Here is a 25,241-nt window from a genome sequence, read left to right on the forward strand (position 1 = left end):
AACTCATTTTACGAAACTAGTGTTATCTTAACACCAAACCCTGACCATGATGGTATAATTTTAAAAGAAAAAACTACAGAGCAATATTTCTTAGGAATATGGATGCAAAAATCCTTAACAAATTTTAGCAAATAAAATCCACAATATATTAATTATATCATGACCAAGCTGGATTTATTTCAAGGACAGTGGTTGGTTCAGTCTTTAAAAAAATCGATGAATACAATCCACCATATTAACAAGCTAAAGAAGAAAATGACATGATCATATCAATCAATGCAGAAAAAGCATTTGACAAAATTCAACACCCATTCATTACAAAGATGCTCAGTAATGGAAGGAAACTTCCATCAGATACACTAATGGAAGGAAACTTCCTTAATCTGATCATGAGTATCTATAAAAACAAAAAACAAAACCTACCAATAACATATTTAATGATGAAAAACTGAATGCCTTCCCCCTAAGAGTGAAAACAAGGCAAGGATATATGACCTAATAGTTCTGGAAGGTCTGGCTAGCCATCACAGTATGTAAAGAAAAGGAGATTAAAACATGCAGACTGGAAAAAAAGAAAACAAAACTGTGCCTATTTGCAGATGATAACCATTATCTGCAGAGAAAATCCCAAGGAATCTACAGAAGAAATCCTAGAACGAATAAATGAGTTCTGCAAGGTCACAGGACATAAGAAACACGAAATCACAATGAGCTATCACTTCACACCCACTAATTCTAGTGGGTAAAGACAGATGATACCAAGTGTCACAGAGTATGTGGAACCCCTAAGATTATTGATTGGAATATAAACCAGTGTAGTCAATCCGGAATATAATTTGATCATTTCTTAAAATATTAAGTTCACCACAGATGCAGCAATTCTATTCCTAGGAATCTACTCAGGAGAAACTTCCATTAGTGTTTTCAGAGCAGTATTATGCATAAAAGCTAAAAACTGGAAACAACACAAATGTCCATCGTGGTGAATGGGAACAACATATGGTAGGTCCATATGATGGAATATTATTCATCAAGGAACAGGAATGAAGCACTGATACGTGCTATAACATAGATGGGCTGGGCACGGTGGCTCATGCCTATAATCCCAGCACTTTGGGAGGCTGAGGTGGGCTGATCGCTTGAGGTCAGGAGTTTGAGAACAGCCTAGTCAACATGGCGAAACCCTGCCTCTACTAAAAATACAAAAATTAGTCAGGCGTGGTGGTGCATGCCTGTAATCCCAGCTACTTGGGAGGCTGAGGCAAGAGAATCACTTGAACCTGGAGGCAGAGGTAGCAGTAAGCTGCCATCGTGCCACTGCACTCCAGCCTGGGTAACAGAGCAAGACTCTGTCTCAAATAGTAATAATATTAATAAATAGATGAACCTAAAAAACATTATTCTGAGAGAAAGACATCAAACAGGAAAAAAAAAAAACACATAGTGTATGGTTCCATTTAAATGACTTGACATAAAGTAGACTAATGATGACCTGGGCCTGTGGAATGGTAATGGGAGTGACTACAAATGGATGCAAGAGCTCATTCTGCGGTGATGGAAGCTGGAACACTGGATTGTGACAGTGGTCTCACAACTCTTGAAATTTACTAACAACCTTTCAATTATATACTTCAAATGGATTAACTTTATGGTATGTAAACTGTACTTCAGTGAAACCATTTTTTAAAAAGCAATTTGACTTATTTAAAATTAAAACATCACAGAAATGTGTAACATAGAAAATGACAGTGCATATCCCTCTCAATACCATTCCAATCATTTTAGTAATCTGATCACTGTTAACAGTTTGGTATATGTTCCTTCAGACACCTTCATGCATGCTCTAGATAGTAACACATATTAGTATTAGTTTATATGTTAGTGTATATATATTGCTATTGCGTGCATATACACACACACAATGCCACACACTATCCATAAAACATAGTAACTCACTTTGCTAGCTTGGTGAAATATCTTGAACAAGAAGGATGGGTTTTTAACCAGATAAATAATATGATCATCATGGTGCTTTAGAGGTTAATTGAGGATGGGAAACCTGAAGGTGAGGACCCATTAAGATACTGCTGCAACAGTGGCAGACAGGGCCTGGGGAGGCCTGCACCTTGTGGGAACAGGCTGTGGGCCCACCCTTGGCCTCAAAGTCAGCTCTGGGTGCAGAGGTGGTGGCAGGTCCTACTCACACCCTGAGAGAGATCCTGGGTGTTCCCCGCGTTGCTGAAGTGATCCACCTCCAGAGCCACAACCTTCCCAGTCTTCATGAAGCCAACCTGATAAAACGAGAAAGGAGAGTGATTTATCAGAAGTCCCATTTCCACCACCTCTTTCTGTCTCTGATCCTCCCTCCCACTTATGCCACCTGGAGGAAATGAACAGAACACCACATCAACCCGTGAGAAAAAGGAAACCTTCTTAAGTCACCAGAAGGTAGCAAGGGAAGAAAAGAGGAACTTCCCTCTCCCCAGTGGCATACACTTGGCTCCCCACCCCTGGACACCCTTGTCCCCACACCCCTTCTTCCTGCTACCAGCTCCTGACTTCTGGTTCTAGGAGGGGAGAAAGGAGGTTGGAAAGAGAAAGTAGATCATGGTAGAGCAGGGAGGGGAGCACGGGGAAGAGAAACTAGGAAAGATACTGGACTGTGCCCGCACAGCTTTTGGTCAGCAGACAAAAAAAGTTGCATTTCACAGGAGCACGTACCTCCTTGACCTATGTACTCTGTTAGAATACCCTCTATAGGCCATTTTACAGGCACAGAAACTGGGACTCGAAAAGATCCAGGAACTCTCTTCAGGCCCACAAGAATTTGGGGCTAAGAGAAATATAATCCCTTGCTGGGAGTTAAACCATGAAACAAACTCAGAATAGGTCAAAGGCCATATTTAAGGCCAGTTCATGAAGAGAGGGCTCCTAGGTTTCTAGAGCTGGGCTAAGCCCAGTAAAGCTATGCTGACATATACAGGGAAAGGGTGTACTGATCATTACAGAAACCCAGAAAAGGGACTGTCCCAGAGAGAAGCGTGGGCTGTGCCCAACCATGGTCTGAGAAAGCAAGTACCCATCCTAACATCTTGGGCCTCTCTAGGCCCCTGGGAAGTTTTATTTCTCACAGTATATTACTAAGCTATCATTCTCATTTTTATATCACACTACGCAGTGTGATGGGTTTATCCTGAGTATGCTGGTGGTGAATCATGTTTCTGAACCTGACCAGACTCAGAACACAGCAAATTCACAGAAGTCATGAATGCCAACCTTGGGAGATGGGGTGCCAGCCTCCCTCAGCACTGCCTTTCTGTGTTGCTGTTGGCCTACTTGAATTTCCGTTCTTGCTATTTCTTATTTGAACTTCTATAGACAGACAAAAAGTCAGAGTGCAGCCCAGGACGCCTGGACATTCAGTCCCGGGTTTCCTTACAAAATGCTACTTCCCATCCCAGAACAACCCCAACATCTAGAACCTTGTATCTGGCCAGGAAGGGATGTCTGCCACCAGTTATCAGCATGTCCTCATCACGGTCCAGCATGCAGCGCACAGGGCGGCCGGTCCTGGGGGTACCAAGAGGGTTAGAAGCCTGTGAGCCTTCAACAGCAGCTCAGCCCTCTGAGTCTCAGAATAAAAACAGCTGGGAAGCCACCTTTTCCACCTGCACACTGAGCAGACCTGTACTGGGCTGCTTTGCCATCTAGACACTGTGCTAGACAAGGTGAAAAATATAAGGACACGAGGTATGTGCTCGCCTTTGGAGAGCTCACAGCCAAGTAGGGGAGATCAGACATGGACACCTGTGTCAGATCACAAAGGAACAGGTAATGTTACCCTCCCCCTATGCCCACGGGTTCTAAAAACAGAGGGCTGTGAGAATTCAAAGCAGGAGGAAACTAATTCTAACAGGGGGAAGTCTAGAAGGCCTTCCTGGCAGAGGCAGCCTTATTCTTCTTCCCAGAGCCAGAAGGGAGAAACAGGCTTTGCAACTCACTTATATGCAGCCAGGGCCACCGCTGTGGACACCACAGTGCTCCGGGTTTCCTTCCCTCCAAAGCCTCCTCCCATTCTCTTCACTCGAACCACAATCCGGTTTGCTGGAACCCCCAACATTTTTGCAACAAAGCTCTATGGGTGAAAGACAGAATGCTCACACTGAATGCATTATTTGAACTTATTTCAGGCCTGGTGGACCTAATAGCTGCTGTGATTTCTGAAATTCCTTGATTGAAAATCCCCATGCAGCCTGCGGTTAGTGATGCTGAGGCTACCAGACTGAAATCAGGCACTGGTTTTTAGCCAGAGGCCAAGTAGTTGGTCACGGAATACTTTTAGAAACTTGTTCCATCTGACCGGGTGACCAGGGACTGGTAGGTCATGAGAGTAGGACCAGCTGCCAAAAACACTGGCCACCGCTGTCACAGGCAGTAGGGAAATGAGGAATTTTTGAGCTGCTGTAGATAATTTAGGGTTCCCTGTGACTATGACTTAATCCAACACCTTCATTTTGCATGTGAGGAAACTGAGGCAGGACATAACTTGACCAAGGCCATAGGTACTGAAATGATAACAGCCAACATGTACCAGACTTCAGACTAAATATTAAAACTTGTCTAATAATTACAACAACCCACCCAGGCCCCATTTTATAGATGAGAAAACTGAGGCTGAGAAAGGTTATGAAACAAGGTCAGTGACACCAGTTTGTTGGTGAGAGTCTGGCTCCAGGACTATGACACTCGAGAACCCTCTGGGCCAGCCCACTTCTCCCTCTTCCCATTTCCCACATGGTCCTCCTGGTCTGCTAGGAGCTCCCCGCTATCCTGAGGGCTCCTTGAGCTGACCCAAAAGGCATCTACCTGGGTCTTCATGGTGTTCTGTGTAGACACAAAGAGCTCCATCTCCCCTGCCTCGCCTTTTGGAACAGCAATGGTGCAGTGAGTCTCCAGGTAGAAATGCTCTTGGCCACCGATGTATAATTCCCCTGGGGAAACAGTGAGATCCGTCACAGTGAGCCTGATGCTACAGAAGGGGCCAGTTTGCCTAAGGAGAGAGTATACTCTGCCAAGTGGCCTGGCAGGAAGCAACTGATCACAGGGTTACCTGGGGGGGTAACCTCAAGGTTTCCCCCTTGGGGCGGAAAAGGATCCCAAAGTCTTAGCTGTCTGGGAGCAGAATGCTCCACCCTCATCCCCACCCGCATAACAAAGAAACCAGAATGACACTGAAATGCACCCAGTGCAAAGTTCTCTTCTCACTGCAGCTTGTGGAAATCAAGGATTTCGGAAACTGTCACTGTAAAATTTTGGAAAAAGTGAAGCAAGGATTAATAGATGTGATTGAAATGCTGAAAACAAAAGCAACTTCCGGCACCTAAGCTACCAGGCCTAGTAGAGAGTTGGCTTTCTAGTAACTTCACAAAGCACAACAGCCAATGTAAAAAACAGTTCTGAAAGGCGTAGTCAGCTGCATTGTCCTGGGGTGAGAGCAATGGATTTGATTTCACAGTGTCAGAGACAGAGGTGGAGGGAAAGGAGGGTAGAAGGAAGAGGAGGGAGGATGCTAGTTAAAGATGGGTGAGGACTGCCTTCAGGTGCGGGGAGAATGAGAGTCTATGTGGTTAAAGGCCTGGCAGACCTACGGCCATCAGGCATCTATGGCCGTTATCTTCCCTAGATGGCCTTCCAGGTCAGAATACTCTAGAATCTCTTTAGAATCATTAGGTCCAGCCTAGAGACAGGAGAGTAGAGATTAAGATGACTGAAGTTCTTCCCCAGCCAACTGTCTACTATTTTGCTACAAACATAAGAGGGAATCTTCTGTTAGGAAATGTCTGGGAATCACTTCCCTGCTTCGGGGTTCAATGCATATCTCTTGAACTTTATTTGCAAACCAGGGCCTCCCCATTCCCACTGCTCTATGGAGCAGCTCTACCTGACACAACATTATCCGCTTCGGAAAACCCCTTCTTGAGGTCTCCTTTCTCAATCTTCAGCTCAGATCCATAAAAAGAGTTGTTCTTTATAGCATCCTGAGGATCACAAAGAAGTTTCAGGAATACAGCTTTTAGGAGGACGGGAAAGATGGGCTCTGATTAGGGAAAGAGAAGCTCTCTGAATTGTTAACTCTCTCTTCTCATAAATAAATCTCTATATGCTTCACATACAGACTTGAAGTAAGCTCAACTGTAGCCCAGGGAATCATATTCCTCCATTCCCTCAGCTGCAGATGGATAATTGTGGACCTTGAAGAAAAGCAAAGAATACCACAAGGTCCAGATGGAGCTGAAATTGTGAAAAGAAGGAACTCAGTTTGACTGTTGTTAGTGAACTGAGCCTAAGACCAAAAAGGGGAAGGTTTCCTGGAGCCTAAAATCCCAGAGTTGAAAGGAATTTTAAAACTCATTTAGTCAAATCCCTAGCTGCTTCTCAAATCCCCTCTCGGGGATCCTAATAAATGCACATCCAGGGACGGGGAGCTAACTCCTCTACACAGGCAGCCCATTCTCAGTTACCTCAATTGTGATAATGGCTGGAAGTTCTTCATAGGTGATTTTCACCCCTTGGGCAGCTCTCTGTGCGTGTTCCGGGGTGTCAGCAACCACAGCACCAATGATATGCCCAACACAAGTAACCTAGGAGTAGAGACAGACTGTTGAAGAATGCAACCGGGCTACAGTGAAACGAATTATTTTTGGATTGTTCAAAAAGCCAAAAGAAGTCCCTGCCTTCGCAATGAAAGCACATTTTAGGAATGCCCTGGGCCTCTTAATTTCCTTATCTTACTGATATAGGGTCACTAGGATCACAATGGCAAACAGATTTCATCTCAAGGGCCAATTCTGAGTATTTAGTACTGGCAGGCTATTGAGAGGCTGAACCAGATAGAATGTGGCAATTGATTACTCATTTGCCATGAGCAGAAAGGGGGATATTGCAGCAGAAGCGCATTTGTCAGTTAGGATCTACTCCAACACCATTGGTCTTCTTATGGAGACTCAGAAGACAAGGCCACGATGGGCTAATTACTGTTAATAGATCATGACCAAATCTTAGGCCCTGACTCCAGTTTTACTTTCTTTTCACCACACCATGGTCTTTTATGTTCTATTTCCCAGATTTATTCCAAAAGCTTCTCAAAGGCTGTACAGGCTGTAAGCATCAGTATTAGACATGTAAGACACACACTTAAAATGAAGATAAACTTCATCTCATACCCAAAAGCAGTAGCTCTCAAATGCTAGTTCTTAGACTCAATAATCCATAAAAAAGATTTAAAAATTTATATGATAATGATTACTGTTTTCTTTTCTTTAATAATTCAGTTTCATGAAAGCTTAATGGATCTCCTTCAGAGATAACGTTCATCCAACATCCCCCAAAAAGTAAACAACAAAAAATTTTTGTCCAGCACATCACTTCAGAAGATGAGGTTTCTGACAACAGGAATGAACAATTAGGATGCATGTCTCTGACAATCCTAATGGGGGATGTCCAGAAAGCCTTCCTGGCAGAGGCAGCCTTATTCTTCTTCCCAGAGCCAGACAGAAGAAACATTTCCCAAATAAGTTATTGACTTATTTGATTAACGCAATTGGTTAAATCTGGTTGACTCTCCTTAGCCATAATGCTAGCACTGCTGAGAAGCTCTTAATATTCATAAAGAAATTTGTTCTTCTATGAAATGCTCTCCTCATGGAGTCCTTGTTCTCATATTTTTAGTTTTTTGTTCTCTCCTTCACTTTTACATCAATAATAAGATGAATTCGCTCTTCAGAAATACTCATGTCTAATTTGCAACATTTGATGTCTATTGGAATTAAAAAATGGCTGTCGAGAACTGTCCTATGAAAAAATTTAAGGACTTGTGTAGCAGCTGTCTTAAACATTTGAAAATTTTTGTTTGTTGTTGCAGAGTTCCATATAGTCAAAATCAATAGATAAACTTTCGTATTTACCAATTACCAATACACATAGTGGTGGTATTGTGATTTCCAGTTAGTTTGCTAAATGTATTCTTATTTTATTTTAATTAAGGAGCTTACTGTTGTTTCTTAAGAACCCAGTTGCTAGTTCAAATGCAGCCATATAGTTCACAACACCAGCCTTGTTTTACTGTCACCTTGGCACAGAGACATCCTACTAAGTACAAACAACAGCCATCAATTAAATAAACAAGTAACATATTCTATCCCTCTGTGGATTGTGGCCATCCAGTTGATGGCCACAATCCAAGCAAATGTACAACCTTTCCAGATCAGGGGTTTAGAGCAATGTACACAAATTAAAACTTCAATACTTATTCCATTTACTTCGTATAAAAAAAATCCAAGACCTACCTTATCCTTTGCAAAGACTGTCTCATCATTGCAAATTCCAGTTATGTTACTCCCAGGAATATCACCAGCAGAAATGAAACAAACAAACCCTGGCACCTTCTTAGCTTCTGATGTTTCTATGGACCTGCAAGAGTGAGCGGTGTGAGGGGGGGCAGGCCAGCAAGCTGGAGCAGGGAACCCATCACCTGGTTGGATAACTCTGTTCTTATTTTGATGGGCTTGGCTTCATCCTAATTCCTCGCTTCTCTGCTTCTTTTCTATTAGATTCTAATTCAATTATACTCTATTCTTCAAATGTCAGTTAAATGCTCACCGTGTTCAGGCCACTGTCCTGAATGCTGCTGGAGATACAAAGTGAATAAGCCAGCCAGGCTGACTTTGGCTCACACATGTAATCCCAATGCCTTGGCAGGTTGAAGTAGGAGGATCACTTGAGCCCAGGAGTTTGGGACTAGCCTGAGCAACATAACAAGATCCTATCTCCATTTAAAAATAAATAAAGTGGATAAGGCAGGCCAGGCCTCTTTGGACCTTACATGATGCCTGGTCTGCTCTCCAAGTACAAGTGAGCCAAATCAGAGTGAGCAGCACTTATTCTGGAGAGCTCTGGCTAACGCACACATCACACTAACTCCCTTCCAAAATCAGCACAGGGGCCCTGCTGTGCCACTGATCCATGGCCCTGAACAGCTTCATACAGCTGGAATTCTCTCCCCACATTCATGGTGCTATCCCAGCATGACAGGGCATCCTACCATAATTAGGCAACACAAACCTCCAAGGGAGAATCACTGAATATAGCATCAAGGGTAACAGTCTCAACTATGTACTGATCACACTGGCACATGCCCCGTGGGGAAATAGGGCAATGCATTTCATGCAAAGGTGTGGAACTGAACTGAAGTACTAACCACCTTCCAAATGCTTAATCCTTATGAGAAATCCTGAAAGCACTTACCCTAATTCCCATTTTATGTTTGTGGAAACTCAAACTCGAGGAACTTAGGTAGTTTGTCCAAAGTCAGTAAGCCAGAAAGCAGCATGACTGGGATTATTAGAACTGAGGTTAAGTTAGGAGGGTTAAGTTTTGCCCTCCCACACTCACTTCCAAGTGTATGCAGCCCGGGAAGGCCCCAATTGTTGCAGTTATGACAATGTCAACCCCCTCATCCTCTTCCATCCATTCACATTGCTTGGATGGAGGTGGTTTGAGTGTAGACAATGTGGGTCATGGTATTGTCAACATGGTCTCAAGACAAGGAGAAAACGGGAAAGAATGTGTCTTACAGCTGGCAATCACAGGAACTTAAACACTTTTTTTATTTTCGGGGACCTGGACAGGTTTATTCATCTGTTAGATTTCACCTGTGCCTGGTTCACCATTCCTGGATGGAGCCCATCTCCAGGCTAGGAGCAGCAGCAGAAAAAAAGACCAGTGACAAGGGAACCTGATCCCTAGTCACTGAACGGGCCCAAGGAAGGGCTTTTCCTAGCTGCTCTGCTCAGCAGACTATGTGTCTAATGCCCAACAGGAAACGAAGTTCATGCTCTCTGGCTTGAACATCCAGAGGCAGCACAACACAGGTGCTCAGGTTGCTCAGCTTCAAACTCCAACTCTGCCACTTACCAACTGTGTGGCCCGGGGCAAGTTACATGCCCTGCTTGTGCCTTAGCTTCCTCATCTGGAACAGAGAGATGATAATAGGACCTGCCTATAAGGTAGTTGTGAGGAGTAAACAAACCAATATATTTAAAGTGCTTTAAACTAGGCTGGGGCATTTTTGCTTTCCTTTCTTTTCTTTTCTTTTTTTTTTTTTTTTTTGAGATGGAATCTTGTGCTGTCGCCCAGGATGGGGTGCAGTGGCATCATCTGGGCTCACTGCAACTGCTGCCTCCTGGGTTCAAGCAATTCTCCTGCCTCAGTCTCCCGAGTAGTTGGGATTACAGGCATGTGCCACCATGCCAGGCTAATTTTTTTATTTTTTGTAGAAACAGGGTTCCACTATGTTGGCCAGGCTGGTCTCAAACTCCTGACCTCAGGTGATCTGCCTGCCTTGGCCTCTCAAAGTGCTGGGATTACAGGCATGAACCACCACACCTGGCCACTTTTGCTTTCTAATACCTATTTACAAGAGCAATATTTGGCCATCTCAGCTGAGTTCATTTTATAACTGAGTCAAAATCTTAACATATATCATTGCTTAGGTCAAAATAAAACCTTCAGTTATTATGAGCAAAAAAAAAATAAAACCTAGGTTGTAGCAAATATTAAGTGCTATATATGAGTATTAGGTGTTTTATTTTTATTAATTATTATTATTATTATAGAAGTGATAATTTTTGCTATCTGAGGTCTCAGCATTCAACAAACATCTACAAGTGACTATTCTCTGCTAGGTGCTTTATAGACAATATAGCCCATCCTTGAAGAAACAGCTCACTACAGACAAGGAAACTGAGAGTTTAAGTACATGGGCCAAGGTCTCAGTTGACAGGCACCAGAGCAGGAATGCAATCCCAGGACTGCCACACTCTAAGGCCATGTTCTTCCCATACGTGCTAACTCAAGTTCTAAAAAAATTCTGCATTTTAGCGAAGCCTAGTATCGAAAATGCAGGTCTAACCGGGTCCTGTCCGAAGCCTATCAGCAGCTTCTCAGTGTTTTCTGGGACAAGTGTCATCTCTCTGTTTAGGGCTCCAAGGCTTTCCTGATCTGGCCCCTGCTGACCCCTCCCAGGAGCAGAACTCCTCCAGGTGCCACCAGATCCCAAACCCTTCCTGCTCCTCTCCAGACTATGGTTTTGAGGTGAGTTCCCATCTTCCCCTTCTTCCCCTCTCTCTAGCCTAGGAGGTCCTGAAGGAACCTCATTATCTTTGCATCTCCATGACCTGGCAGGGTGCGAGAAGTCTCGTGGGTACTCCCAGTGGCCCCTCACAAAGTTCCACCAGCTCCTCCTGGCGGTGAAACTCACTTGATCTTGGCGTGGGCCCGGGTGCTGGTGACCAGCCGGAGAGACAGCTCATTCTCGTAGCGAGGGATGTCGTCACAGTACACGGCCTCACCAGAGGCCTGCATGTTCGCTGCCAGGTGGGGCAGGGGCCGGCCCACCATGTCCTCCTCAGACTGACCCTTGGGCACCTCCTGGAATGACAGGGTCATCAGTCAGCCTGAGCTGCCAAGGACACTGCCCCTTTACAGGCCCAGAGGACACTGGAGAGCTTCAGGCTGCGTGGCAAAGCACACCAAGGGGCGTGGGGCAAAGGGAACAGGAAGATGCATAAGTAATGGCAATGGTGGTCCTAGTGTTGTTATATAAAAGAACAACAAGAAAAAGAGGGACCTAAATGTCCATTAACTGGGGATTGGCTAAATAAGCTATGCAGCCCTCATACCATACAACAGTATGCAACCATTAAAACATACTTTCGAAGAATTTTAATTAGAAGGATTGTTCATGCAAGTATAAAAACAGGACATGTGTTTGTGTTGACAATAATTCAAATTCTGTAGGAAACGATAATATTTGTGATAAATATAGTACACCCATGTTCATATATGCATAGGAAATAATGAAAAGAATTAAACAAAAATGTAATAATAATTTGTTCTTGGAGGTGGAATTTTTGGTGATTTTTATTTTCTTTATATTTTTCTGTATTTTCTAAAATGTTTTACATTATTAATTTGATAATAAAGTTCTGTTTTTGTTTTACAAAGTAACCATAATAGTGGGTCATATTTATTGAGTGTTTCACCACATGCCAGGGACTATCTAAGCAATTTACTTTTATATTTAATCCTCAAAACCATCTTATGAAACAGGTTGGCCATTATCCACATTTGCAGGTGAATATAATTAACTTGCTTAAGAGGCACACAAGAGGATAAATAACTTGTTCAAGGTTGCACAATTACGGAATGTCAGAGTTTAGATATAAATTCAGGCAGTCAGGCCCCAGAGCTCATGCTTGGGACAACTACCCTCCAGTGTGCAGAGGTTAGTAAATTGTGGCCTGGGTCCACTGCCTGTTTTTGTAAATAAAGTTTTATTGGAAGACAACACACTCATTCATTCATGTATTGTTGGTGGCTGCTTTTATGCTACAATGACAGAGTTGAGAGGCTGCAATAGAAACCATCTGGCCCACAAAACCTAAGATGTTTTCAGGAAAAGTTTGCTGACCCTTTACCTAGCACCTCTCAAAAAGCTGGGGTAGATAGATGGTTTGTTTGCTTGTTTTAACATGCTCAATAATACTTCAGGCTTTGCACATTATCCTCGGGTAAAAAAAAAATCTGTAAGGAACAGGTGCAGCTAGGAGTCTAATCCCAAGAGAGAAATTTAGGCAAGCAAGAGAAAAATAGTGACATTAACATCTATATGATTCTCATTTTCTTCACTGGATATTTAAGCACAAGAGTAAGGAGCTTTATGCACCTACATACAATTCAAGTTCGTCACTAGCCAATAGCCACTAGCCTACTGAGTGGCCTGCGCAGTCCCCTGATATTAGCCATATACTGATTGTACTCACTTGGAAGAGCTGGATGTTGGCTGGGGGGTCTTTCTGAAAGAGTAAAGTTGCACTGGTGAAGGTGGGGTCCAGTTTACCACACTTCTGTGGAGACAAGATAACAGAGGTGACCAGGATTATATTTCAATAATTGATCCCTTTTGTGGTTATCCCCAAATGATCACAGTGACAACTGATCCCCTCATCTCATCTCTTTATTTCATGCCCCTTTGAGTGCTGGCTGCATCTCTCAGCATCCAAACATGGGCTCTGAGAGTTCAGCATGTATGAGCAGCCTCAGCTTCACTGCTAGCCCCCACACTCTACCCTGTAGACTGAATGGTCTGTACCTTCTCCAACACTCCAACACCCCAAACTCTTCCCCTCCATCTTGCATTTATGCCTGCCGCTGTCTCTGTTGGGAATATCGTTCTCCTCCAGACTTCCTGGAAAATTCTTCCTTGCCCTCCTCAATTCCATGGGAAGCATTTAATGATATGGAAAATGTTCACAATATAATCCCAATGGAAGCAAAGGAGGATTTAAAGCTTTATATGCAGTGTGGTCCCAAGTCTTTTGAAATATATCAACATTAAAAGATAGGAAGATGGCAGGTATTGATAGATGGATGGAAGGACAAATAGAGAGAAAGAGATGGGGCAGACAAACAGCATGACAGATGAACAGATAAATGCAGGAAAGCGATCAGAGGAATTAACCAAAATACTTAGCAGTGGTATTCTCTGGGATTTGAGAGTAAGAGTAATTTTAGGTTTCATTGATCCAATCCTGTATTTCTGAAGTTTGTTTTTAAAAGAGGGTTTTCACTCTGCTGTTCCTGCATCAGGGGCATCCTCTCTGCTTTGTGCTCCTCCACACCCATCTCTGCAGTTGTCTCCCAAGTACAGCCTTTACCGTCCACGTTCTCCCCCACACTGGGCTGCCCCCTAGGACCTCATGCAACTTGGCATAGAAGAGGGGCAAAACAAATTTTTGGTGAACATATTTCAGGAGCAGGGCCCCACCTCAGCCTGCACCCTCTCTTGAGGGCATATCCTGTGCTTTCCATGGGCTTCTGGTTAGTGCAGCCCCACCTGACATTTCCATTCCACCCTACCTACTCATCACACTCTGCATTCCCTTTCTTTTTCTTTCTCTCTCTCTCTCTTTTTTTTTTTTTTTTTTTTTTTTGTATTTTTATTAGAGACGGGATTTCACTATGTTGGCCAGGCTGGTCTCAAACTTCTGACCTCAGGTGATCCACCCGCCTCAGCCTCCCAAAGTGCTGGGATTACTAGTGTGAGACACCACACCTGGCCTTCTGCATTCCCTATCTTACCTATGAAACCACAGTTGTATCAGCGATACTGCTAGAAGGATTATCTGGTCCACCTGCCCCTTTTGCAGATTTTACAGCTGAGACATAGGGAAAGTTGGGACTATTGAGGTTCTCATGGTGAGACACCGTCAGGGCAAGAACCTGTGTCCCCCACGCCCAGCCCAGTACTCTGCCTCCAAGCCAGCTGGTCACTCCCATTTCCATGGTTCCTGTGCTGTGACCCCAGTCCCTGCTATTCTGCCACCAGATGTCCAGAGGAGAGGAGCAAATTTACTACCCAGACCAACTTCCTGTATCCCCAGGAATGCTACAGAGAGCCTGTGCCTGGCCAGGCCCCACTCACGTCTTCCAGGTTCTCTTGGCCCAGCTTCTGAAGCACCGTCAGGTAGAACTTGAAGAAGAAGCTGAGGGTGAGGATGCGACGGAAGTCCACCATGCCGCCAGGGGCTTCGGGGGGCAGGTGCAGCTCCTCGGCCAGGCCTGCACACACGTCCTGTAGCAGCTCCTCCTTCCAGAGCCTGCCAGAGAGCAGGGCATGGGACAGCGCTCCTGCCTAGCCCTCCGTGTCCCTTTGTTTAGAGCTGTGTGCCCAGGGCCATGGAGCTGTATAAAGCTTGGTTCAAAATTCAGCTTGGATACTTAGAGTTAGGTGACTTTAGGCAGTATACTTAAATTAACCTCGTTGAGCTTCTGTTTCCTCATGTTTAGAAATAGATACAATTTCTAAAGACCTCCAAAGTAATAACAGTTAAATCTATCACGCCCTCATAATGTACCAGGCAACGTCTTAAGTGTTTTAGATGAATTGTCACTTTTAATTTAAATTTTAAAATGTAGTAGGGAAAATTCCCATACCCATTTACCAATGAGAAAACTGAGGCATGGGAAGGCTCAGTAACTTAACTTATGTTACCTATTTGGTAAATGACAGAGCCAGGAATTTTGGAACCAAGGAACCAAACTCCAAGTTAAGCTTTATTGATTCTATGTGGGTGCTATAAGGATTACACAGGATAATGCTAGTGAAGTGCTTGGTACAATTTCTGTTATATAATAACCATAGTAATAGTAATAGTAGTAGTAGTAGTAATCACAGCCATAGTGGTAGCAATAGTAGTAGCAGCAGAGAAGTAGTAGTAACATCAGCATCAATACTACTAGTATAATACTAGTGACAGCAATAATAGTTGCAGTAGTGGTAACAATATAGATAGTAGTAGCAGAAGTAGTAATAGTCATAAAAGCAGTAGTAATAGAAGCAACAGCAATAGTAGTAATCACAGTAGTAACAGAAGCAATGCCAAAAAGTAGTAGTCATACTAGCAGCAGCATCAATAACAGCAGTAATACTACTGTTGGTAGTAACAGTAGCAGAAGCAATACTAGTAGCAATAGTAATAGTAGTAGTAGCAGTAACAGTAGTAGCAGTAATTTCAGTAGCAGCAGTAATGCTATTAGGAAAATACTAGTATAACAGCAGTAATAGTAGTAGCAGTACTAATAGAATAAGTAATAGAAGAGGCAGCAATAGTAGTAGTAGCAAGGTAATAGTAATAACAGCAATAATACTAATCATAATAGTGATAGGAATTGCAGCAGTGATCACAAGTGTAGTGATAGTAGTAGCAACAGTAGCAATAGTAACAGCAATAATGAGTAACAGTTGTAAAGTGGAAGCAGCCGGAGTAGTAACAATCATAATATTAATTATAGCTGCAGTAATAGTAGCAGCAGTATTACTAATAGTAGTAGTAGCAATGGAGCAATGGTAATAGTAAGCAGGGGCAATACTCCTAGTAGCAATACTGGTAGTAGCATTAGCAATAGTTGCAGTAGCAATTGTGGTTATAGTGGAAGTAGAAGTGATAGCAATAGTAGCAGCAGTAGCAGTAGTTATAGTAGCAGTAGCAACAATAGTAATACTACTGGTAGTCATAGTAGCAGCAACAGTAGCAATGATACTATTAGTGGCAGCAACAGCAGCAGTCTCATTCTGCTGTTAGCTCTTACTTGGAAAGTTGCCTCTGAGTAGTCTTGAGGGCCGAGATGGTTCTGTTGGCCATTCCACCATAGCAAAGGGCCAGCTCCTCTACCTCTGTGGTTCCTGGCTTGAATAAAACTCTCATGCCACTGGTTACCTTGGCAATGTCATCTTCTCTCCGGGAGGCCTGTTTGAATGCTGAGAAATACTCACCCTAAAAGAGAACAGAAAGGTGCCTGTGTTCCACATTGCTCTGCAAGGGCTGCAAATGGCAGACCCAAATCATAGGGCTGTGAAGGGAGGGGATAACACTATCACACAATACTGGGGTAACTGGCCCCAGGAATCAAAGATCAAACGTAACTGATTACCACCTGTTTAGGAGAGGTTCCACATAACATTCCCAGAAGCTGGAAAAACACCTGGATTTCTCCCTGCTAGTCAGAAAAGCTGAGGGTCAGGGACAAAAGGGAACTGCGTGGTCTCCATTGAACAAGAGCTGCAGGGTGCTTTTGCAAAGGCTCCTCAGAGACACCTCAGCCCTCTTACCTTCCCCATCCTGGTGCCCACTATCAGCACCCACCCGGCTTCTCTGGGGACTGAGGCTGTTTGGCCCTTGGCATCCTCTGCTTGTGGTCTCCACAGTGTTCTCTCCAACTTGTCCTTCCCACCAGTCTTTGGCATCGTTCAGACATCTTGGTGAAAGAGGCCAGGCACAGTGACTTATGTCTATAATCACAGAGGCCTAGGTGAAAGGAGTGCTTGAAGTCAAGCGTTCAAGACCAGCCTGGACAATATAGTGAGGACTTATCTCTTAAAAAAAAAAATAGCCAGGTGTGGTTGTGCACACCTGTGGTCCCAGCTATTTGGGAGGGTGAGGTGGGAGAATGACTTGAGCCTGGGACATTGGGGCTGCAGTGAGCTGAGGTCATGCCACTGCACTTCATCCTGGGCCAGCAGGAAGAGTGAGATTCTGTCTCAAAACAAAAAAAAAAAAAAGAAAAGAAAGAAAGAAATCTTGCTAAAAGGAAGAATCACTATTGCACTGTGCAACCATCACTGCCCTTGTGCTTTAAACGCATTTTCCTTCATGAGTTTGAGTCAGGATCTGTCTTTAAGGATGGGGGGACAGCATGAGCTACTTTCCAGGTAAGAGCCACCTGACTTCAAGCCCTTTCTGTGTCAGGTTCCTTTTGAGGTCTGTGCTCACTCTGGCACCACAAATTGTGTTGAACACCAAAGGTAGCAGGTTTAGGGAGAGAACAGCTGGTGGAAAAAGCACCACGAGGCCTACAGTGGAGGCAACCAAATGGCCACAGGCTTTTCTCCGAAGAAGCCATGGAGCCCCCTCCTGATGATAAAGCAGCTCAGGTTGGATGTCAAGCATGGCTCTGGGGCACTGAGCCCAGAGTTTGACCTTTCTTCTGGAACAGAGGTCCCAGATGCTCACTCCCAGGACTGTGCCCGTCCACAGGGACATTCTCACTGGGGTAAGTGAACTGTCAGTGTCACATTGACAGTATCTTTTCCTGAGAGTCTTTTCATTCTGGGTATTAAAATCTCCTTTTTTAATGGAAGAATATGTTTTGCTAATGATCATACCTGGCTAAGAAAAGCTGAATAGAGCTATGCCTGTTTCCCCTCCCTTTTATCGCTCATAATTTTTAAAAAAATTACTGAAGTGTGAAATTCAAAACTCTGGGAATCACTGCACGAAATGGTCTATACAGACAAGCTAGAAAACCATTAAGAAACCACCTCAGGGATATAATTGCTTTAATTTAATTAGCGTTCTCATTAAGGAGGTCAAAATTACCAAGGGCAAAACATGCCTCAGAATACTCGCTAAAGCGCTGGCTGTGGGAAACCTTCACTCTCTCCCTGACAGCGGCTCCCCAAGACTCTCCAGATGCCTTTTCTGAAAGGCCCTTTTGGGTGTTCTGAGCTGGCAGCTGCCACAAAAGGAGAGACCCACCAGCTCAAGACATTACAGGCCCCAGGAAGCAAAGAGTACGGCAGCCAGTGGTGCCCAGACCTGCCCCAACAGGCCAGAAGAGCCACCCATGAAGCAGGAATTCATCCACACCAACCCACAGCCAGCTCAGTGAAGCAACGTCTTGTCAAGCCTCAGGTCAGCGTATGAGGGTGTGAGCCACAGGCAGCTTCTTCATGCAGCATTCTTCACCACAGGAAAGCAAATTTCCTCTGATGTGGGCAGGAATCCTCGACAGCTACACGTGTTCTTGGAATTCTGTTGTTAGCTACTGGTCATCTTCACTGGCTTCTGGGCATCGCCAGGAACCTTATTAATTATTTATTTTCAGTCCTCACAATAACCCATATGGTAAGTAACATGGTGCCCATTTTACATATGAAGAAGTTAGGGCTCAGAAAGGTGAAATGACTCTCAGGACCAAGTACCTAGCTATCTGGTTCACAGTCCCTACCATGTGGACTCCTCAACTGCAACTTCTCATCCTGCAACTTCTCATTGTCCAGAAAAGAGTATGTTTGGTTGAATAGAGGCAATGTTTGGAGAGAAAAGCCAATGTAAAAGTTGACAGATGCTCAGGTTGGTGGAGGCAGACCCTGGTCTTTTTGTCTAGAGCCTGGCAGTAGGACTCATTTGAGCAACACCCTCAACATCTCACCTCCCTGCTGTAGGGGATCTCTATGGAGAGGAGTATCTCCTCGGGGCTCAGCAGGGTCTTTCTGTAGCCGGGGAAGAAGGTGTGGTCCATCCGAACAGTTTTCCTGGTGCCTGTACAGAAGCAAGATGAAGAGGAGCCAAAGTAAGGGAAAGGCTGGGAACCCCCTGGGGAGCAAAGGACAACTATCAGTGGGATTCTTCATGCTGGTCTCCAGTGCCCACAGTCAGAGTGAATAACTGGCACAATTGGGGCCAAATCCTCCATCTGAAATCCTTAAGCATCCTTAAGCAATGGTGTGCTGGTAAATCTTTAACAACCAGTTTCATGTAGTGGGGAAAAGCCCTAGTTTACAGCATTTGCCAATTTCTGTGGTGTAAATACTTCCAATAGCCAATTTCAGGCTACCAGCGTTGCATCACTGAATCTGTAGCTGGGAAGAGAGCAGGAATGTTAGCACAGCAACCCTGACTTCTCTCCTCTGTAGGGCCTGCTTACAAAGCTGGCCCTTGGAAACTTGTATTTCAGAAGGGTTCCCAGCACTCCATGATAGAGCAGCTCACTGTGCCTACATTATTTGTACAAACAATTGTTTATGCTGAACCCCTGCTTTCCCCTGCTGAACCCCTCCCAGAAGGGGGTCTAGACTTTGGGCACATGCCAGTAGAGGCTGCCTGTGTAACCAGCTCCCAAGAAAACCCCAGGCGCTGAGCCTCTAATAAGCTTCCTTGGTAGGCAAGACCTCACTTGTGTGGTCACAATTCATTGCTGGCGGAATTAAACATGCACTGTGTGACTGTGCTGGGAGAAGTCTCTGGAAGGTTTTGCCTGGTTTCCCCAGACTTTGTTCCCATGTATCTTTTCCCTTTGCTGATTTTGTGTCCTCCTGCTATAATAAGTCATAGCCAAGAGTATGACTGAATGCTGAATCCTCCCAATGAATATCAGAGCCAAGGTGGTCTTGGGGACCCTCTGACAAAGCAGAGATGCACAGGAGCACATAATTGTAGAGAATGTCCACTGTGCAGACAGAACAGATGCAAATAACTCCCAGAGCACTGATAACAGCAAAATGAATTAATCAGGAAGTGATTCATTTTGAGTATTTATTCCTTTTGTTTTGAATATAATTTGTTTCATTGTAAGTTTACACACTCTTATTTTTATTTTAATTTTTGAAACAGGTTCTCTCTTTGTTACCCAGGCTGGAGCACAGTGGTGCAATTTCAGCTTACTGCCTCTGATTCCCAGGTTTAGGTGGTTCTCCTGACTCAGCCTCCTGAGTAGCTGGGACTAAAGGTGCACACCACCATGCCCAGTTAATTTCTGTGTTTTTAGTAGAGATGGGGTTTCACCATGTTGGCCAGGCTGGTCTTGAATTCCTGAACTCAAGTAATTCTCCTGCCTTGGCCTCCCAGTGCTGGGATTTCAGACATAAGCCACCACCGTATCTGGCCTGATTTTTATTAATAACTCTGTTTCACAAATGACTCACAGAATTCCTGAAGATCCAACAGCAGGCTGTGGTGAGCTAGTGCATCCCAGCCCCATCACCCTGCTAGGTAAAGCATGCAGGTAGCAGTTCCTGCTGTTAAGTCACTACAAAGAAAAGGCCCAGCTCTCCTGTCTCCCAAACCAGATACATTCTCCTGTTTCCCTGGACCCAAACCTTAGGGACAGCTGGGTCACTGAACTTCGAGTTCTGTTTCTCCAGAAAATGACTTGTCTAGTGAGATTTTTCTCCCCCAGGTCCTTCTTTCTGGATCTCTGCTTCAGGTAGCTTACCTTTGGACACAAGTGTCAGCTTAGCCCCACTGGCCATGAACACAGGGTTGAGGTCGGAGATGGGGCTGGCCGTGATGATGTTTCCTCCAATGGACTAAAACAAGCAGAGAGTATGCAGTGAGAGACCACTCCAGGAAACCCCTGGTCATGCAGCAGGCTCCTGAACACAGGGCAGCAGGGTGACAGTGCAGTGTTCGCGCCAAGGGCTTGAGACAGTTAGCGTGACTCGCCCCATCTTGGATGCTGGACCTATCTGCACTCCCCCCTCTCAAGGGCTGTTGAGCTGAGACAAAGGTAGCGGGCTGAGTCACTGAGGCAAAAACAGAATATAAAGCAAAGGTCTGTGGTTTATGAGGACATTGTGCTGTCTGCTTTCATGTCCCCATCAGTCTCTGTGTAAGCAATAAACTTGCTACAATTGAGATGCCTAAGAGGGACAAGAGACCCCTGCCCATATTTTCCCAGGAGCTAAGACTTTGTTATACCTCCTGATGGAAAACAGGATTAACAATTCACCTTAAGGGCACCATTGTTTGCTTGCACTGTGTATCTTTGAAAAACAAACTGCTTTGTAAACTATTATCACAAGCCCCCTTAAACTGCTTTGTGAGCGGTTATCACAAGCCCCTGATAACTATTTTTATGGAGTTTCTATTTCCTTTCTGTTTACCCCTTTTTCTGCTGAGATAAAGTAAATGTAACAAGAAAAAAGGTATCAAAGCTGTAACCCACAAGAATAAACTTGCTGCGTTTTGACCATAGGTTACGCAGACCTCCAGACTGCTTTACTATTTCCTTTCACTTCCGCGCACTCTCTCCCTCAGGTTGAACAAGACATCTATGTTGGTGGTCTCGGGGACTCCCGCAGGTCGGTAGCCCGCTGGCAGACGTGCCAGACCCCAACAGGTGACACCTGCTGTAGGGAGACCCCTGAGGACCTGTGCCCACTGTGGTCACAATACTAGCACTGTGAGAACGTGGGCATTCCGAAAAATGTGCAAAACTTGAAATCAGAACTCTTGGGATTGGATCCCAACTCTGAAATTTAGCAGGCAAGCTCCTTTAAGTGTGTTGTTTGATTGATGATTTCACCCAACCTTTTCCTGAAAGGATTGAGGTGATTTATCACAGAGGCCATGTAGAGTTAGTAAAATGAAGATAAAGATCAAGGAAAGAGAGGAGGAAGACTGCAGGTTGAATAATTTGCTCTATTTGGGTCTGAACTTCCTGGTAACATGGCAAAAAAAAATGCAAGAAGAATCAGATATTCTAATCATTATTAGAAAACAGGAAGAAAATTGGTGGCACAATGAAAATAAAATTCTTCCTGGAAGTAGATTGTAGCAGAACTGGGGAACTCAGCAGAGTTTCTGAGTTTATGTCTCCTTATCTATAATCAGAAGTGATAGGTACTTGGGGTGGGGGCTGAGAAGAATAGGAGTAGGCTGTTTTGTTTTAATTTAAAAAATAATAATTTAAAAATGGAAGGGATAGCTTTTCTTCCAACACCACAAACTGTTGTGAAGAGCTTCCATTGGCACAGGATGTGTGAATGCCACCTGCAAACGGGATGTGGGGGCTCATCTGAAGGCTGACTGTGAACAACCACAGGTGGATTCCTTCCTCCTGTCAGAGGGCTCTGTCTCTGAAAGGAAATTCCCCTCTGAATTTTGGCTTCTCCCTAGCATATCTCTTATTCATCTACTGCTAGGTTCCACCAAGCTCAGGAAGAGGGAGGGAGGTGGGAAGCTGCATTTCTGCAACCACAGAATGAGGCCTACGAGTTGCAGAGTGCGTTTCCCAGGGTGCCCTACTGACCACCTTCATCAGAAGCACCTGAAGACCTGGGCTACATCCAGACCCATGTGTCAGGATCTCTGAGGGTGGGCCCAGGAATCTGCATTTTAACAAGCACTGCTCCTCCCACCCCCAGGCAACTCTAAGCACTAACGTTGGATGCCCACTGCACTGACGCAAGTGAGTGTCTGGCCACCCTGCTTTGGGATGAAAGCTCTGTCCTGCAGGCCTCACTTGCCTCTGACATCAACTCACCGCCACAGACTTGACCTGCTTCCCAGCAAACCAGCGCAGCTGCTCCAGGACCCCTCTGAACACCTCTGTCTTTTGGGCAGGAAGCTTAGCAACGGCATCAACCAGGGTCTTTTCCACAATGCTCAGGGGGCAAGCAGCTCCGAAGGAGATACCTGGGAATACACATTCGGAATAACAGCAATCCTTCCCACAGTTCAGAAGACGATTTCATCCACAGCTCCGCAGAAGCTTTCCAACAACCCCAGCAAGGCTGAATCCGGACTCTCAGCTTTACATGGATAATTAGGACCCAGAGTGGTTGAGTGACTTAACCAATGCCACACAGCTCATAAATGAGCTAGTACTCAAGCTTAGACCTCTTGATCCTACAACCAATGCTCTTTCCTCTAAACCAGTAGCTCTCAATTCATTAAAATCAGAATCTCTGGGGTGAAGTACTAGCATTCTTTTCAAAAGCACTCAAGCACAGTACCCACCTTCCCACCCCCACATGAGTGATTCTGATGTGTAGCCAGAAATGAGAAAAATGATTGAAGATCCCATAGCCTCTTGTTGACTGGCACCCTACCAGGATGCTTAGTGGAGAAAAGGCAATGAATTGGGTCCCCTCCCACCTTTCCCAAGGTGGGCTCCAGGAGAAGCAGGGGCAGCCAGAGTCAGTGAGGAGGATACCCTGACACCTACCACCAACCTTGTGACCCATCCCCAGCCTCACAACCCCTCCATGAGCTTGGAGTGAACCTCCCCTTACCCTCGGGTCCATGTTCTACTGAATTCAGTTCAGGGATCCAGGCTGGGCAGACAATCATAGGAAATAGCATATTCTTGAACTTCATCTCGATGCCTAGATGGAAACAAGAAGCCCAAGTTGTAGATCCGTTGTTGTACCACCAGGGAAGGCCTTAGCAGCTTTTCCCACCGTTACACACAGGATATGTGACATAACCACAATCACAGTATGCTCCCTGGTGACTGTAGGTGTTTGGTAATAGGAAACTCAGTAGAACATGGGTGGGATTAGTCTTTGGACATCAGTCCGAAAACTATCTCAAAAAACTATCTGAATTCAAATGAAATGAGTTTGAATTCACTGGAGAGAGAGAGTGTGTGCATGCACGCACGCATGTGTGTGTGTGTGTGTGCATGTGTGTGTGTGAACATTAGAAAACACAGGAGGCCAAGCATGGTGGCTCACGCCTGTAATCCCAGCAGTTTGGGAGGCTGAGGTGGGCAGATCACGAGATCAGGAGTTCGAGACCAGCCTAACCAACATGGTGAAACCCCATCTCTACTAAATATACAAAAATTAGCTGGGCGTGGTGGTGTATGCCTGTAATCTCAGCTACTCAGGAGGCTGAGGCAAGAGAAACAGAGGTTGCAGTGAGCCAAGATCAGGCCACTGTGCTCCAGCCTGGGTGACAGAGCAAGACTCTATCTCAATAAAAAGAAAAAGAAAAAGAAAATAAAAGAAAACACAGGAAGCGAAGGTATGTCAGGAGACCTTGAAAGCACTTTCCCTGTTTTAGCTTATTTAATCCTCACAACAACCCCACGAGGAACTCTGATTTTTCTGTTTATGCATGAAGACGCTGAGGCACAGAAAGATTAAGTTTCTTGCCCAAATCACACAGCTAAGAATAAGCAAATTTTACTAATGGAATGATTATTCGTGTTGGAGTATAATATAACAAAAACATGAAAGTTTAACATTAAAGCAGAAAAGGAAAATGGGGGGGAAACTTCAGATCTGCCTTCAAGTCCCCACTATCTGCCTGAGTTCTTCAAGTTTTCTGGCTTGGTGGGGCCACACATCTGTGTATCGTTTCTGGCCTTCCTGACTAAATGAGTCAGAAGCCTCTGTTAAACGAACGCGCCTCTGTTCCTTAAGCCTAGTTGGCCCAGCACCTCGCCCAGCCTTGCCAACAGGATATAGATGGAAAAGGTTAAAAAAGAAATACCTGTGACCTCCTTGCCTGACCCCCAGCCCCAGGTGCTATTTAGGATTTCTGAAGGGGGCCCTAGGCTTTGAGGGTCCCCAGATTCCAGAAATCCTCAAAGTTCCCTTCAGAAATCCTAAACAGCACCTGAATATCAGTCCCTTTTGAATATCAGCTTCCAGGACAAAGAATACAGATTGAGGCAGTAAGTCCTATCGTGATAAGGTTTTCTCTGTTCTGCCTTCCCCCAACACCCTGCGTTGACTGGAGGTGGCTATACTACTGGGGTATGCGTAAGAGAGGAGGAGTGGCACAGACGGAAGTGGTCTTGAGAAATCATTCCTAATTGTGGAGCTTCTGTAATCTTTGTAAATTCCTTTCTTTTGGAATCCAACTGGGCCCAGGCCATTGGATGACTCAGAGCAAGGAGTATGCAAGTGTGAAATGATCCCCTCGAGGCTGAGGTGGGGGACCACTTGAGCCCATGAGTTTGAGTTGAGCTATGGTAGCATTGCACCACTGCATTTCAGCCTGGGCAACAGGGTGAGACCTTGTCTTTGAGAAAAAAAAGGAAGGATCTTCTAAGATTCCCCCAGCCACCTTAAATCAAGCTACACCTCGGCTACCTGAACCGTGAGT

At 44.7% G+C, this 25,241-nt stretch overlaps 1 protein-coding gene across 2 annotated transcripts in view; it reads right to left on the minus strand.

Moving 5' to 3' along the window:
• Nucleotides 1–25,241, minus strand: part of XDH (xanthine dehydrogenase) — an 82,236-nt gene that overhangs the window by 25,266 nt on the left and 31,729 nt on the right. For both annotated transcript variants that reach the window (XM_002757891.6, XM_054245080.2), the window contains 15 exons: nt 23,417–23,509; nt 22,666–22,817; nt 20,614–20,707; nt 18,832–18,941; nt 16,210–16,394; nt 14,543–14,717; nt 12,882–12,965; nt 11,318–11,487; nt 8,346–8,469; nt 6,522–6,641; nt 5,942–6,038; nt 4,867–4,991; nt 4,002–4,135; nt 3,483–3,570; nt 2,205–2,291 (listed from right to left, as the gene is read on the minus strand). In XM_002757891.6, coding sequence (XP_002757937.3) covers nt 2,205–2,291; nt 3,483–3,570; nt 4,002–4,135; nt 4,867–4,991; nt 5,942–6,038; nt 6,522–6,641; nt 8,346–8,469; nt 11,318–11,487; nt 12,882–12,965; nt 14,543–14,717; nt 16,210–16,394; nt 18,832–18,941; nt 20,614–20,707; nt 22,666–22,817; nt 23,417–23,509 — 1,838 coding nt within the window. The remainder of the gene's footprint in view (nt 1–2,204; nt 2,292–3,482; nt 3,571–4,001; nt 4,136–4,866; nt 4,992–5,941; nt 6,039–6,521; nt 6,642–8,345; nt 8,470–11,317; nt 11,488–12,881; nt 12,966–14,542; nt 14,718–16,209; nt 16,395–18,831; nt 18,942–20,613; nt 20,708–22,665; nt 22,818–23,416; nt 23,510–25,241) is intronic.

This window comes from Callithrix jacchus, chromosome 14 (genome assembly GCF_049354715.1).
Source record: "Callithrix jacchus isolate 240 chromosome 14, calJac240_pri, whole genome shotgun sequence".
Taxonomy (NCBI): Eukaryota; Metazoa; Chordata; class Mammalia; order Primates; family Cebidae; genus Callithrix; species Callithrix jacchus.